The following is a 16,458-nucleotide window of genomic DNA, read 5'->3' as shown; positions in this document are numbered from 1 at the left end:
GAGGTGGGTGCGACAAAGAGAGAGAGTATGTGTGTGAGTGTACCTGAGTGGGTGAATCGGAGAGAGAGGGCGAGTTTGTGTGTTGATGTGTGAGGGCGAGTGTGTGTGTGGGATAGAGAGTGAGTGTGAAGTGATGTGTGAGACTATATAGGTTGGTGGTTAGAATACTTTGCTTCAGTTCACATGGTAAAGCTGGCTATGGAGAGAGCTAGTTGATAGTATTTCTTGAGGGGGAGGAACCCACCAATTGGAGTGCTGTGTCTCGGTGTCTGCTTCAACTGGCTGATCAGAGGGGGAGTGGCACTCACAGGAGGGCCAATCAGCTCGCCTTCTTTGGGGAGAGTAAAGTGGAATGGAATCTCTGCAGAGGACAAATATTAATACAAACAAAAACCATTACGATCACTGCACACAGATCACTGCACCTGTACATAGCCCATCTATAATTTAGCCCAAACAACTACCTCTTCCCCTACTGTATTTATTTATTTTATTTAGCTCCTTTGCACCCCATTAACTCTATTTCTACTTTGCACTTTCTTCTACTACAAATCTACCATTCCAGTGTTTTACTTGCTATATTGTATTTTACTTTGCCACCATGGACTTTTTTTGCCTTTACCTACCTTATCTCACCTCATTTGCTCACATTGTACATAGACTTATTTTTCTACTGCATTATTGACTGTATATTTGTTTTACTCCATGTGTAACTCTGTGTTGTTGTATGTTGTCGAACTGCTTTGCTTTATCTTGGCCAGGTCGCAATTGTAAATGAGAACTTGTTCTCAACTTGCCTACCTGGTTAAATAAAGGTGAAATAAAAAATAAATAAATAAAAACGATCTCTGAACAGACTGAAATGACGACAGGCTTATATAGTCCTGGTAGCACAATGGATTTACTGCAGGGACAAAACACTTTGAATTCAATAGAGTTGGCTGAGAGTCTTTCATCGCCGCCTTCCCTTCATGGCCACTGATCTGAAGGGACTAGGACACATGAAAGCAACTAGATGAAAACCTATCAAGTCTTTCAGCTATCAGTGGTCAGCAAGCAAGCACATGGAGGGGGGGGGGTCTACTTATTTATTGAATCACTTCAAAAGCTGTTAAATCAATAAGCAAAAATACACATTTTTGAACAATCCCCCTCATCCCAAACATACCCTTGGAGACCCAGCCCAGCCCATCCCAAACATACCCCTGGTGACCCACCCCTTCCCAAACATACCCCTGGTGTTCCCCAACACCCCATCCTAAACATACCTCTGGTGGTCCACCCCATCCTAAACATACCCCTGGTGGTCCACCCCATCCCAAACATACCCCTGGTGACCCACCCCATCCCAAACATACCCCTGATGTTCCCCCAACCCAACATCCCGAACATACCCCTGGTGACCCACCCCATCCCAAACATACCCCTGATGTTCCCCCAACTCACCATCCCGAACATACCCCTGGTGACCCACCCCATCGCCCAACCTCGGTCTACACACAATATATTGGACAAAAACAAACTTCTATCTACTTCATGGATTCTTAATAGTCTTTCCTAGTTTCCTTGTGTCCTCTCTCCTCAAAACGCATTGGAGGAGGTGAGGGAAGGTCTGAGGTTCCTCCCCTCTGATCTTTTCCTACAATGTGTTTTGAGAAGGAAAGAAAGAAGAGAGGACACAAGGAATCAAGTAAATGCTATTGAGTCACCTGATATCTCCACAGGCATCGAGGCCTCTCACCTCCAGAGCTGTCACTGAGGCTCTTGTCTCGGAGCCCCTCTGCTTCCCTAGACCCTTCCTTTTCAGCCTGGGCGAGTCCAATTGGTACCAGCTGGGTGTCCTTCAGCTGTGACCCTGTGCCATTGGACGACACTGACCCCCGCCGGCTTGCCACTGGCTGAGACGTGCCCACCTTCGACGGCGACTTCACTTCCTTCTCCAGTAGCTGGGAGCTCCTCTCGCTCTCCTCCAGCACAATGATGCTGCTGCAGCTCTCCTCCTCTCCTCCCTCCCTCCTGGAGTGCGAGACAGGGAACTTCCCGCTCTTTTCCTCCTCTTCTTGCTCCATGGGCTCTGGAGAAAGCACCTGGCTCTGAGAAAGAGACAGATAGAGGCCTGAGCCCTCAGGCCCCAACGTGCTGTCCTGCTGCTTCTCTCCCCCCTCCATCCCTTCTTCCTCCTCTTCTTCATCTGCTTTGTTTTTCTCCTTTGGGCTGTTGGTAGCAGTGCCTCCACGCTCCTGCAATAAAGACTGTATGGATTTAGACGGGTCCCGGTTTTTCTGTGAGCTCGTCGGGCTTCCCACTCCCCCTCCTTCTCCTACTTCTCTCCTTCCTCCTCCATCTCTTCTGGAGTCTACACAAACACCAGGACTCGGCGAGAGAGCCTTCACTGAGCCCATGTGAGACATCTGTGAGAAAACAGACTGGGATTGAGACAGGGAGGCCAAACTACAGGGAGTGCTATTCGAGGAAGAAGGCGTCTCCTGCACACAGCTGCTAGGGGTGAATAAGTCTATGGTTTCAAGCTTCTGTTGGGAGGAGGGAGAGGGGGAAGAGGCCTTGGCATCCTGCTTCTGAGAACTACCTGTTTTGGTCACATTGATACCATCGTCGCCTATATTCACGTTGCGTACATTCAAGGTTGTCTGTTTGTGCGTGTCAGACTTCTGTGAAGTGTTACATTCCTCTCTCCTGGTACTTTCCCCACTAGTCTTCAGCAAGTCAGGCACCTGAGGAACTTTAGGCAAAATAGCAGGGGTTTTTGGGTCGGAGGGGACCCCATTACTTTCCCTCTTCTGGCTGTTACGTGAAATCACAGAGTCACTGGTGTCTATCCGTAGGGGTCCGTCCAGACCTTCTATCTGTGTAGCCTGACTGTCCTCCTCGACATCCTTCCCCCCAGCCTGCATGGAAGCCTGCTGGGCCAGACTACAGCTCTGAGTATTCACAGACAGCTCCAGTTGGAAAGAATCAGTCACAGAGTGTTCTCGGTCAGTTGTTGTGGGTGCTTTGGACTGGGCGGGTGCAGCGGCCATCTTGGGTGAGCTTGAATCCAGTGCTGTGGGTTGGGATGATGATGTCACTTCCCTGCTGTGCGTCTCTTGTGGAGCTATGCTACTGCTTCCAGCCTCTTGGCTCTGGGTTGGGACAAATACATCCTTTGGAAAGGGAAAAAGAAGAAACTAAATTGATGGTGTTTTATGAATCTATAGGACTTAACCTGATTGAATAATGAGATTCTTGATCAACATAATAAACCAACATAATCAGGGAAAAATAAAGATAGATAAGGGTAGGTCCCTGGTCTCCATTTATGTGGTACCATGTGGCTCAGTTGGTAGAGCATGGCACTTGCAACGCCAGGGTTGTGGGTTCAATTGCCACGAGGGGACTAGTAGGAAAAAAAGTAGGACAATGTATGCACTCAATACTGTAGGTCACTCTGGACAAGTGTGTCTGCTAAACGACTAAAATTGAAATTAAAAAAATAGTTACATTCAAAGGTGAAAGTTGTGTACAGAAAAACGTAAAGACCTCATTCTTGCCTAATACTTTCTAAAAGTATATACTAATCATACTATTTAGAACAAACTGTTTAGTAAAAACATACACTGTAAGCAACACATAACATACTGTGTGTCAGACTTTATTGAAGAAACATGTACTTACTATGACATGTGGTTGTTCCAGCTAGCTATCTTAAGATGAATCCACTCACCGTATGTCACTCTGGACAAGAGCATCTGCTAAATGACTAAACTGTCAAAAAATAATACTAGGTTCATCCATACTGAGAAGACGTCATCTAATGCACAATTTGGTTGTTCCCCACCATTCTTTCATTTTGGTACAGCCCAAACCCTTACATGATTATCAGCTGTTGTCAAACACACATTGGTCTGAGTTCCTACTACATGAAAAGCCATGCGTATGACATCCAGGCATTTAAAGCAAACTACATTTTTGAAATTACTCATACTATAAAACATGATATTTTTCACATTCCCAAACAGCCTACTATTTAGTACGCAAAAACGGGTAACCGGACACGGCCATTGAGTTCAGTGCTAACTGAATCAATTTTTTCCCCACTATCTGGTCAATGGATTAAAGATACGTACATGAGAGAACTCAGGCTGGGTAGGCAGAGAGAGGGGCCTCTCCAACACAAAACCTGGGGAGTTCTGGGATACTGGGGTGGATGCCGAGGGGTGTGACTTAGGAGCTGGGTCCGTGTCCATTGGCTCCTCCTCCTTGCCATCCGATTGGTCCTCCGGAGGCATAGAGGTGTCCATTGGCTCGTCGGCACCTGTGGGGTAACCAGAAGTCTATCACTGAGTTCTATTTTTCAGAATAGACACTAAAACAACTGACATGTCAACTGGATAAAAGAAAGTTTAGTTACCCAGTTCATTTTCTTGTCCTGTCGGTGAATTGGGGACAATAAAAGGTGTTTTGCTCAAATTTTCCTGGCTGGGTGCTACAAAGTCAACAGAGTTCCTATTGGAAGAGAAGGAAAAGATGAACGCAACAATCATTCTTCCTCTGTTGAGGACAAAACAGAATCACTGGTTGTGTTCGGTAGGGACAAAACATATTGAAATGGTAAAGTACTACCTCAACTTGACCAATTGGGATGCAAACTCATGAGGGCCCAAAAAGATGACACTTTGTTTTTGCACTGAAACATGCAAAAAAATCCCTGCCAGGGGGAAAATGCAGGTTTTAACTAATTAAGAACAACAAAGAATATGATCTACATGATCAGTATAAATATTGCACTTGGGAAAAAAACATCTTAAAGTAGAAATAAAATGAAACAAACAGGCATTATATTTTTGCTCTATTATAGTGACCAATATATACATCAATCAAGTGCACAAGGCTACGTGTGCAAAAATAACGTTCACTGAGTAAAAACATATATAATCCTCCCTCACTCACACACACACACACGTGTTACTGTCAAATTCAACACAGCAAAAACAATATATTTGGGCTACACTGAACATTATTACATTGTACACTTTCTGCCTGTGGACACACACTGTTCTACAATGTGCCAGCAAAAGTGGGAAAGTGTGTAGTGTTCCTTTCACCTCTATTTTCATTCTGAAAATTAACCACATACTGTAGAGGGGAAATATTAGTTAACATTTCACACAGATTGCCAGGGTCCAGTAAGCAACTAACGCGTTATAATTCGAGGAACGTCAAGGAGTCGAATATCAGTTTATACTATAGCGAACTGGTTAGGTTACTAACGTTAGCTAGCTAACGTTAGCTGTCTGACTTTATTAGCAAGCTAATTTTCACACCATAATCTCAATTACTTGATCAGATGAGTTGGCTAATGTTGCTCAATATTTCTCTGGCTGGTGTTGGTAAAGTAGGGGTAGAGCTTTAAAACACAGAAGTGCATTATGGGTACCGTAGTAAGTTAACTTTCAGTTTTGAATGCAATTGTGTGTGACGGGGATGTAGCCGGACCGTTTTGCTCCGTTTGCCCACTATTTTATTTTGTCATTCGGACTACCTCAAATGATGTACAAGTTTTAATAAAAGCTAACTACTTAAGTGGAATTCCAGGCTAACTCGTCAATAGCAGAGGATAAGCTCCCCAAATGTGGGAATTATCCCAGAGCATCTGTACATTTCTCTGGCCTTGGAGCTAGCAAGTGAAGGCTCCCCTGAGCCGTCCTGACTACGGTCTGGAGGGGAGGCAAGAAAGGTAACACTAGCTAACGGATAATTCGATCCAGCTAGCAAGATACATAACAATACTAATACTTGTTCCACCACACTTTCTCCCTCACCTCAAACTTTCCAAATGCCAGTTCTTTTTCGGTTACAGCTCATTAAGTTTATTTTGTATTTATTTCACCTTTATTTAACCAGGTAGGCAAGTTGAGAACAAGTTCTCATTTACAACTGCGACCTGGCCAAGATAAAGCAAAGCAGTTCGACAACATACAACAACACAGAGTTACACATGGAGTAAAACAAACTTACAGTCAATAATACAGTAGAAAAATAAGTCTATATACACTGAGCAAATGAGGTGAGATAAGGGAGGTAAAGGCAAAAAAGGCCATGGTGGCAAAGCAAATACAATATAGCAAGTAAAACACTGGAATGGTAGATTTGAAGTGGAAGAAAGTGCAAAGTAGAAATATAAATAATGGGGTGCAAAGGAGCAAAATAAATAAATACAGTAGGGGAAGAGGTAGTAGTTTGGGCTAAATTATAGATGGGCTATGTACAGGTGCAGTGATCTGTGAGCTGCTCTGACAGCTGGTGCTTAAAGCTAGTGAGGGAGATGTGTTTCCAGTTTCAGAGATTTTTGTAGTTCGTTCCAGTCATTGGCAGCAGAGAACTGGAAGGAGACGGCCAAAGGAGGAATTGGCTTTGGGGGTGACCAGAGAGATATACCTGCTGGAGCGCGTGCTACAGGTGGGTGCTGCTATGGTGACCAGTGAGCTGAGATAAGGGGGGACTTTACCTAGCAGGGTCTTGTAGATGACCTGGAGCCAGTGGGTTTGGCGACGAGTATGAAGCGAGGGCCAGCCAACGAGAGCATACAGGTCGCAGTGGTGGGTAGTATATGGGGCTTTGGTGACAAAACGGATGGCACTGTGATAGACTGCATCCAGTTTATTGAGTAGGGTATTGGAGGCTATTTTGTAAATGACATCGCCGAAGTCGAGGATCGGTAGGATGGTCAGTTTTACGAGGGTATGTTTGGCAGCATGAGTGAAGGATGCTTTGTTGCGAAACAGGAAGCCAATTCTAGATTTAACTTTGGATTGGAGATGTTTGATGTGAGTCTGGAAGGAGAGCTTACAGTCTAACCAGACACCTAGATATTTGTAGTTGTCCACATGTTCTAGTAGTGATGCTGGACGGGCGGGCAGGCGGGCAGGTGCAGGCAGCGATCGGTTGAAGAGCATGCATTTAGTTTTACTTGTATTTAAGAGAAGTTGGAGGCCACGGAAGGAGTACGCTTCATCACCTTCTCACCCCCGTCTCCGTGGTCAGGCTTCTCACCTAACGTTACCTCTTTGTTCTCGTTCAGGGGACGCGCTGCTCTAACTGACAAGCTGCCTTTCCAGAGCGCGCGCTGATGCTGTAACTAGTAAATTGGTTGTCTCTTCTTTCTTCAGTCGCGTGCTGCGCTGCATTCTATTGTTATGTAAACGGTTGGCTGAGCCTTGGATACAGCCAGTATTGTTCCAAACGCATCACTCGATCGTTACAGCCAGTAGTGATCCAACACCCCCCCAAACTTTTCTCATCGGATCTACATGAATCACGTAGGTCACCTATTTTGGCTTCAAAACGGCGAATTTCACCGAAAGGTGACTAGTTTGCATCCCTGCAACTCAGTGGGAGTGTGCAGTATAGTGTTGAGGCGAGAGAGGTCTTACTGGGAGAGGCTCTCCTGTACCAGGGTGCCCTGCCCAGAGAGGTGCAGCAGATGCAGGGTGTGGGCGGGGGTCAGGGTGGGCATGCCTTGGTTCTCTGGCTCTGACATTGTGCTGTCCACCCCTGTGCCTAGAGAGAGAGAGAAAACCCCATTATCATCTGTTAATTTGTGATCAATTGTTCATGTCAACTGTTGATAACAGTTGTGACTGCTCGCCTTCAAATTGTTTTGTAAACAACAGACTACACTTGTTTTAACCTCTTCCAACAAGAGCTGCTTGAACTGGAGAAGTACTGTAAGCCCTGGCAGTATATAACACAGACAGATAGTTTGGATGGGTGGATAGATGGATGGCCCACCTGTCTTGTCAGTGTCGAAGAGGTCCTCTTGAGAAGACAGCAGCTCAGAGTCGTCCCCTTTGGGATCCTGGTCCTCGGAGGCCTGCAGGCCCTGTGAGTGGAGCAAAGCCTGGACACTCAGTTCCCGGCCGGCACAACCCAGGGGCTCCGACGAGCTGCTAGAGCTCACCTCCGACCTAGGGCAAGAACCAGACAATTTATTAAACTAATGCACAATTCCAAATCAACGCTTAGACCTTTTATTTACTTCTGGAGATCTGAGAGAAGTTGATGTGTAAGCAATATGGTGAAAATTCCACCTAGCCTATTGGGCAAGTTAGACTCATTACCATATTGCTTACATCTATCAAATCTTCCCAGAGCTCCACAGGTGCATAAGATATCGTCTAGGAGTCGATTTGGGATTGAGCAACAGAACTAGCATGTGTAAATCTGTAAGGTATGGATCGATCATTTTGGGGCCGAATAAAATGACTACCAATGTCCCACTAACATCAATGTGTGATTCACGTGAATATCCCAATTAAGGTGTGCACTTTTCATGTTCAGATTCAGCCCTTCTTATTAAAAAGGCCCAATGCAGCCGTTTTTATCTCAATATCAAATCATTTCTGGGTAACAATTAAGTATCTTAGTGTGAATGTTTTAAATTAAAATGGTCAAAAGAAACAAAAATAGCTTATTAGAAAAATACTATTTCCCAGCTAGGACTGTCTGGGAGGGGAAAACTAGCTGTTAATGGCAGAGAGGTTTGGAACTCTTATTGGTCTATTAACTAATTAACCACCTGGTGATGTCACCAGGCAGGTGAAAACTCCATCCCACCAAAACAGGCAGAAATTTCAGGCGGCCTTTTCAAACAACTCTTACGCTAGAAGGGCATTATCATAATTTTCACAATTTCAGTATTATTCAAACCAGATAATGATGAAATATATATAAAACACAGGAAATCATATTTTTGACTGCACTGGACCTTTAAAGCTTGACTCTCGAGCCCTTGTGGTACACGGAGGCTTTATGACTAAATATGATCTTGTAGGTATGCATCCTACCGATGGATATTCTCACCTCTTGGATTTGCTGTCCTGACTGCCTGAAGGCAAGCCCCTGGTTGTGTTCTTCTGTTCACCTGGTGACAAAACAATGACAAGTCAACAAAATATGTTTCACTTTGGTCAAGATTTCAACTGGGTCCAATTCACTGTCGCAAAACATTTTGTAATGGAAAATAAAAATATGTCTGTGTTCTTATTCTTCATGAACATGTTCAGGGTCATATTCATTAGGCACACTGTATCAAAACATTTTGCAACAGAAAATGAAATAAAAGCTAATTTCTTACTGGACAAGTTCAGGTAGTCCCTTTCCGGTTTCCTCAGAAGTTCAATTTGTTGCCTAATGAATACGACCCAGGTAGTCCCACCCTGTTTGTCCCAGTTTAAAATGGTTTTCCACCTACTAAACACGACCATGGACTCAAGAGAAGTAAAGATAACTTAGTATTGTTACCTGGCTTGTTGTGTCTCTGGCTGTCTGTCTGGGCAGCAGTAGGGCCCTCCTCCTCCTGCCTGTTCCCCACCACTTCACCCAGACCCTGGCTCTCAGAAAGCTCCAGAAAATCAAACTTGGACACTCCTCCTAAAATACACACAACATAAACAGCTCAAAATCATGATTCATGAAATGCAATACTGATCTGGTGATGAGGAAAAAGTGGCACAGCCTAAAAATAATGTTTCCAACAAGAGCATCGATGAAGCATTTGAAAACGTACACATCTACAGTATATTATCTCAGAGACATGTCTCAGATGGTTATTTCTTTCTTTGTTAAAAACTGCTCATACCTTCAGACTGGGCGCAGTGTGTAGTGGAGTCCGCCCCAGACTCCGTGGCCATGTCTTCTGTAGCACACCTGATGGTTTCAGGGATCAAGATGTCAACGTAAAGCAGACTATTGCTGAATTCCAAACTGACCCTTAGCCTGCCCCCTACAACCTAGCTACCTCTGTAGATTGGAGGTGATTGGAAAGATAAGCGTTATAGAGTCATCTTGCCTTCTGATTGGCTAGGTGGAAATGTCACCATATTGCGTCCACCTATCCAATCCTCTCAGATCTACAGGAGTGTGTAGGTAGTAGACAGGGGCCAGGGTCCATTTGGAATGCAGCATACTTCTCAAACATCTCAGCTGGCTGTCTCAATGCTCTTACAAACGCTTCAATTCACTGCATCTTGGTGACAATGTTATCCTAGTACCTACCTCCTTGTATTGGAGCAAACTTCTAGGACTTGACTTTCCTCCTGGTTGACTAAAGAAAATACATTCAATAGGTTTAAGACAGAATTCAATGTCTGCTATGGGGAGACAAATGCTATCAACTGCTTTCAATGTTATCACAGAGAAACCAGCGCTATCAATAGGCTATATGCATGTTATTACTCTGATAATGGCTGCAATGGTTGAAACCAGAGTTTACATTTCACACTTACTATTTTCTGTGCCCTTAACTTAGCAGCCTGGACTTTTAGTGTTTCTGAGGGTACATTAGTTTGCTATAGGAGTGACCCAACTAAATGTTCCAAATCTATGTAAGCGACAGGGTTCGAACATGAGTTTCCTGCACACCAAAAGAGTGCATTAGCCCACTAAAAGACCCAATGCAACTCTTTGCGTCCCAGGCAAGGATACTCATCACAGCAGTTACATACAGAGAACCACAGCTTCAAATGGTGAGGTGTCGTATGTATCAAACGTATCAGAGTAGGAGTGCTGATTTAGGATCAGTTTGGCCTTTTAGATCCCAGTGAATAGGATTACATAGAGAGGGGGGAACTGATCCTAGATCAGCACTCGTTCTCTGAGATGCCTTATACATACAGCCCCAGGTATCCAATCTCTGTCCTTTATGGTCACAGGTTGAGAGACCAACCTGGCCCGTTGTGATTGTTGTTCTGGACCCTCTCTGATTGGCTGTCGGTCTCGGAGTATCGATTTCCTGCTGGAGAGGAGATCAGCTCCTGGGGAGAGAGAAGGCTGGATTCAGTGGCCCTGTTCATATTAGAACAACAGGCATCACTCCTTCCCATGAAGTAGGACAAGTACTGATCTGACATGACTGGATTATTTGATGAAAACCCTGCTGTCACCTATCCAATTGTGTCAGTATTGACTCCATGGTAGGTAGGATGGAGGGATATATTTTAAATGGATTCAAATTGGGCCAAGTGATATTTTTTGCTCTTGACATCTGACTTGAGATCTGTTATCCCCACACTCCTAACATTAATGAATATGAGCTTCACAACAAAACCAGTCCTAGATCAGTTGTAAAGACTTATAGAGGTAAGTAATGTCACGTCACAACCTACATTGATATGCCCCAAAGTTCCTTTGAGGTCATCGGACAACAAACTAAGGTAGCAGGAGGAACTTAGCCTGGGTGCCCGTCTGTTCCTGCTCAAAGGTACTTGGAGGAACTTAGCCTGGGTGACAGTCTGTTTCTGCTCAAAGGTACTAGGAGGAACTTAGCCTGGGTGACAGTCTGTTTCTGCTCTCTTGCTTGACAATGGAGTGGGCAAAAACACAAACTGATCTGGTACCAGGCTAGGAGGAACTGACAAAAACAATACCTCTATCGTCTCCCCTCCCTGTATGAGTTGCTGGTTCAAGCCCATCTTCACTCGTTACCTCCCGCTGTCTCTACACCGTGCTACTCACCAGTACAGGGCTGTGGGAGGTGGCGGGCTGCAGGCTGGACAAGCGGCGGGCGAGTAAGGCGCGGTAGCTACTGTCTGGGTCGTCCTCCAGTGCCGCACTGTCGGGCTGGGAGTCCTCCACGATCAGGCACGGGTTCTCTGCATGGGGCAGACTCGAATCCAGGTCACTTCCGCTAGGATCCATCGGATTATGGCATGCACGGACAGCAGGTAGCGTAGCTGCTGCGCCAAAACAAAGAACGAAGGCAGATATTATAGGAACAACTGCCCGACTGTTAGGTAGAGATGAACAATATAATACAACTGAATCGATCCGTGTGGTGGCATGGACTTGCAGTCCCCTTTCCGATAAATAGCTAGTTAGAAGACCACAGCAGAATTTGCTAGTCTAACTAGCTAGCTACCGGTAACGAGTTAGCCTAGCTACGTTTAGGAAGTGAGAGCACAGCACATGACTGAGAGCAAAACGTTGAGCCAACTAGTTAGCTAGTCCATAAAAAAACAGCAATGCATAATATTGATTTACTTAGCTAGCTAGTTTGCTAAAAATAATATTTCATAATTACGATTGCAACCACAATTTGAGCTGGTGTCCTTTTGGCATAGCTAGCTAGCTACCTTGGTGGTCCAACAACTAGCCCAATCATTTCATTAGCCCATCCCCTTTCTCCAATTTCGGGGTAAAACTACACATACGGATGGTTATGATTGATCTGGGACGCTTCTGGCCCTGTCGTCATACCAAAACAGTTTGAAGACTGAATAAAACAGCAAAACGACTAGCTTCATACTCTACAGCTAGCTATATTTCACGAAATCGTAATATTTGTAAACAAGGCTGTTCTGGCAGCAGAACGTCGAAATCGGAAACCCGCAAACGCATTCACAGGGGAAATATTTGGCATAAACATACGATAGCTTAGCTAAGCTATCTAATGCTAGCTAGTTAACGTCGTTATCCAGAATTGAACAACTAGCTACGGACCTTCAAAATGCAATGTTGTGTTTGGGGGTGCAAGGCCCAATATCGGAAAGGAGGAGGGTTAGGGTTTTTCCGATTCCCTACTGGAGAGAACGAAATTGCTCAAAGTCAAAGGAAAACTTGGATAAAAATGGTGAAGAGAGAAGACCCCGAACCAGATCTGCATTCCCGTGTGGGTGGTAAATTGGTACTCCAAATGGGAAACGACTGGCACCCTACTATCTCTCGCATTTGTGGGAGGCACTTTGTTTTAAGTAAGTTGATGGCCAGTTCGTAGCCAACAGATCCTACCCGCTTGCTTGCAGCTGCGCTAGGGTAGGACAGGCTTCCGGTGTAGATTAAGACAATTGAGGCGGGGTGAGGTATGGCTTGGAAAACATACCTCAATCCAGGGATGAGAAATGCGTTGTTCTCCGAATTGGCCCATTATCCCAACTGTTACACCTAGAAGATTGAATTGCTATTTTGTTGTTGCATTTGTTCAATCTTCTCTGTGTAACAGTTAGGATAATGGGACAATTCGGAGAACAACTAATTTCGCATCCCTGGATTGAGGTACATTATCCAAGCCATTTCTAATCTAAACAAGCCTGTCCGACCCTAGGGCAGCTGTAAGCAAGCCTGTCCGACCCTAGGGCAGCTGTAAGCAAGCCTGTCCGACCCTAGGGCAGCTGTAAACAAGCCTGTCCGACCCTAGGGCAGCTGTAAACAAGCCTGTCCGACCCTAGGGCAGCTGTAAGCAAGCCTGTCCGACCCTAGGGCAGCTGTAAACAAGCCTGTCCGACCCTAGGGCAGCTGTAAACAAGCCTGTCCGACCCTAGGGCAGCTGTAAACAAGCCTGTCCGACCCTAGGGCAGCTGTAAGCAAGCCGGTCGATCTGCTGGCTAGTTAGTTTGATTTATTCCCTATGACAGTGGTTGGCTTCCCGACAAAGAGCTAGCAAGCTACAGAGTTTTCATGAAGGACGTGATGTACGGTAAACTGTCAAAGACAGTTCACACAGGCAACTGCATGGAACACCACATTTCCAGTGCAATAATTTAAGTGTCTGTCTGAAGAGACTAAAATCTAATTTGAGTTCATATTTCAGAGAAACCAAACCTGCATCCGGACCACCCTGACTTTGCCCCATCCCTCTTCCTTCGCCCAGAGGACTATGCCTTGAGTCCGAACACAGCTCAGACAGAAGGTAAAAGAAACCTGCAGAACTATGACAGGGCGGTGAAGAAGAAGAAGTGCCTTGACCTGAGTGAGGTTGGAGGTGTGACCCGAGGGACAGTTATGCTGACACCACAGAAGAAACTGAAGAGCAGGACCTGGGCACCTGTGTATCGTGTGAGGTCCTGAGGAAGTCCTTAAATGATTTGCAGTCCAGGCATGATGCTCTGCAAGTCGAAGCTGTCGATCTCAGGGCGGAGAGAGACTTTTATAAAGAGAACGCATCTCAATCCTCTCTCGTTGTTGACACCTTTACAGACAGAGACAATCAAACGCATACAGTGAGAGAAGTGCCAAGCATGGCTAAACCAAATGGTATGAACCAACAATGTACTGGAATGGTTGAGGAGCCATGTCTTATGGAGGTTGAGGGGCCATGTTCTGTGAAGGTTGAGGAGCTTTGTCCTGTGAAGGTTGAGGGGGACTATGATCAAGTGTTGATTAAGGAAGAGGAATAACAGGTCCAAATAGAACTTTGTAGCCCCTTGGCTAGTCAGGACAAAGTGACCCATGTCTTCCAGGATAAACCTACCCAGCATAACAACATTATGAAGCCAACCAGGCGACCATGTCTGTTAGCCCAGGATAAACCCATCCAGATAGTCAACACAATGTCACTCACTAGAGTGGTAGCCTCCAGGCCCCCAAGTCAGGTAACCAAGGATAAACCTATCCAGATAGTCAACACAATGTCACTCACTAGAGTGGTAGCCTCCAGGCCCCCAAGTCAGGTAACCAAGGATAAACCTATCCAGCTTGCCAAAACCAACGACCAATGTTTTGTGAAGGTTGAGGTGGACTATGATCAAATGTCGATTAAGGAAGCAGAGCAACAGGTCCAAATAGAAATCTGTAGCCCCATGGCTCGTCAAGACAAAGTGACCAATGTCTCTCGCAGGCTGCCAATTCATGTCCCCAAGGATAAACCTATTCAGCTTGCCAAAGCCGTAGTAGAAAGCCACCAAATGACTAACCATCTGCCTGGCAGCCAAACCACTGCTGAGCCTTTGCAGAAGACTCCTCTGTCAGCTCAAAGGAGACCTGTTGCAGGCAAACAAATTCAGAGAAGCATAACAAACACAGAGAGGGATGAGTTGCTTTGGCTGGGCTACATGAAGTGGAATGTGCGTCTTCCTGCAAGCACAATTAGAACCGCACACAAGTTTCAGACGCCTAGGGCAACAGTGCAATACCTTCTACACGCAGTCTTCTCCCAATGTGAACTCGCTACCAGCAATCTCAAGGGCATTCCTGCACTGGGCCTTAAACTGGACCCGGACAAACTTTCTGCCATAAGATAGTTTGACGCCACTAAGTTTCGCCTTTAGACATGCGTCAATGTGGTAAAGACTGGGTAAAGTGCCGGCGCCAGATAACCAGCATGCTCAGGAACATTCGGAAGGAGGACAGGAAGACGAGGGGGCTCTCAGGAAACCTTTGTATGATAGAGGAAGTGGTAACGGATCAGAGTTTGCCCAGTCAGCCATCGTCTCCCTCATTCCCCTCGATCTCCCAACAGCACACAGCCGCCTTCTACAGCCCAACAGAAGAAGAAGAGATCCTCTGTCTGGAGAGTTAGGTTACACAATATCTGTAATGATGTTTGCATTTTCCTATAATAAACAGTTTGTTGGGAGTAAAAAATATAATATGACTGACAATGTATATTTGGACTTTGGCTGATGTATAGGCTACATGTGGTAGAGTGGAGCTTTGAAGGAGTGATGTGTGGATAGGGCACTGGGTTAGGTTAGGGTTAGTCACAGGCTGTGTTCAATAGCAGTTGTATAGATGGGGTGAGTTGCCCCCAGAATATGAAATGCTTGAGACACTGGTAGAAAACCTAAATGCAATCCATCATTATAAAATGGCACTCCAATCAGACCTGTCGGTGGCTATGAAATGGACTCTTTTTCCTCATCTCCTTCCTGCTGGCTCTCCCAATTATGAGCACGTTAGAAGTGAATTCTTGCTGCCTCTCCCTGATTATGAACACATTAGAAGTGAATTCCTGCTGGCTCTCCCCATTTATGAGCACGTTAGAAGTGAATTCCTGCTGGCTCTCCCCCAGTATGAGCATGTTAGAAGTGAATTTCTTCTGGCTCTCCCCATTATGAGCACGTTAGAAGTGAATTCCTGCTGGCTCTCCCCATTATGAGCACGTTAGAAGTGAATTCCTGCTGGCTCTCCCCATTATGAGCACGTAAGAAATGAATTCCTGCTGGCTCTCCCCATTATGAGCGTGTTAGAAGTGAATTCCTGCTGGCTCTCCCCATTATGAGCACTTTAGAAGTGAATTCCTGCTGGCTCTCCCCATTATGAGCACATTAGAAGTTAATTCCTGCTGGCTCTCCCCATTATGAGCGCGTTAGAAGTGAATTCCTGCTGGCTTTCCCCATTATGAGCACATTAGAAGTGAATTCCTTCTGGCTCTCCCCATTATGAGCACATTAGAAGTGAATTCCTGCTGGCTCTCCCCATAATGAGCACGTTAGAAGTGAAACCAAAGGTGGATAGAGTCTTTCCATAAGGGAGCTGAGTGAAATAACTCATACACACATTTTGAACATAATATACTAGCGGGGGAAAAAGTATTTGATCCCCTGCTGATTTTGTATGTTTGCCCACTTACAAAGAAAGGATCAGTCTATAATTTTAATAGTAGGTTTATTTGAACAGTGAGAGACAGAATAACAACAAAAAAATCCAGAAAAACGCACGTCAAAAATGTTATAAAGTGATTTGCAT

The 16,458-nt window shown here is 45.2% G+C and overlaps 1 protein-coding gene and 1 long non-coding RNA gene across 5 annotated transcripts in view; one reads left to right on the top strand and one right to left on the bottom strand.

Moving 5' to 3' along the window:
• Positions 1-16,458, bottom strand: part of LOC115203380 (TP53-binding protein 1) — a 38,727-nt gene that overhangs the window by 19,191 nt on the left and 3,078 nt on the right. For 2 of the 4 annotated variants that reach the window (XM_029768037.1, XM_029768038.1), the window contains exons 1-12: positions 11,512-11,726; positions 10,724-10,811; positions 10,054-10,102; positions 9,638-9,705; positions 9,301-9,429; positions 8,860-8,920; positions 7,789-7,964; positions 7,431-7,557; positions 4,409-4,503; positions 4,125-4,312; positions 1,742-3,161; positions 245-361 (exon numbers count right to left, since the gene is read on the bottom strand). In XM_029768037.1, the coding sequence (XP_029623897.1) occupies positions 245-361; positions 1,742-3,161; positions 4,125-4,312; positions 4,409-4,503; positions 7,431-7,557; positions 7,789-7,964; positions 8,860-8,920; positions 9,301-9,429; positions 9,638-9,705; positions 10,054-10,102; positions 10,724-10,811; positions 11,512-11,694 (2,701 nt within the window). In that variant the 5' untranslated portion in view covers positions 11,695-11,726. Of the gene's footprint in view, positions 1-244; positions 362-1,741; positions 3,162-4,124; positions 4,313-4,408; positions 4,504-7,430; positions 7,558-7,788; positions 7,965-8,859; positions 8,921-9,300; positions 9,430-9,637; positions 9,706-10,053; positions 10,103-10,723; positions 10,812-11,511; positions 11,733-16,458 lie in introns of those variants that run through there. The other 2 variants (XM_029768035.1, XM_029768036.1) reach the window with 2 other exon arrangements.
• On the top strand, positions 12,612-15,359 carry LOC115203383 (uncharacterized). The gene is made up of 2 exons (XR_003880157.1): positions 12,612-12,746; positions 13,583-15,359. It is a non-coding gene; the product is annotated as an uncharacterized LOC115203383 (long non-coding RNA).

This window comes from Salmo trutta, chromosome 12 (assembly GCF_901001165.1).
Source record: "Salmo trutta chromosome 12, fSalTru1.1, whole genome shotgun sequence".
Taxonomy (NCBI): Eukaryota; Metazoa; Chordata; class Actinopteri; order Salmoniformes; family Salmonidae; genus Salmo; species Salmo trutta.
Note: the sequence above shows the minus strand (reverse complement) of the source record. Positions and strands in the feature narration are given on the sequence as shown.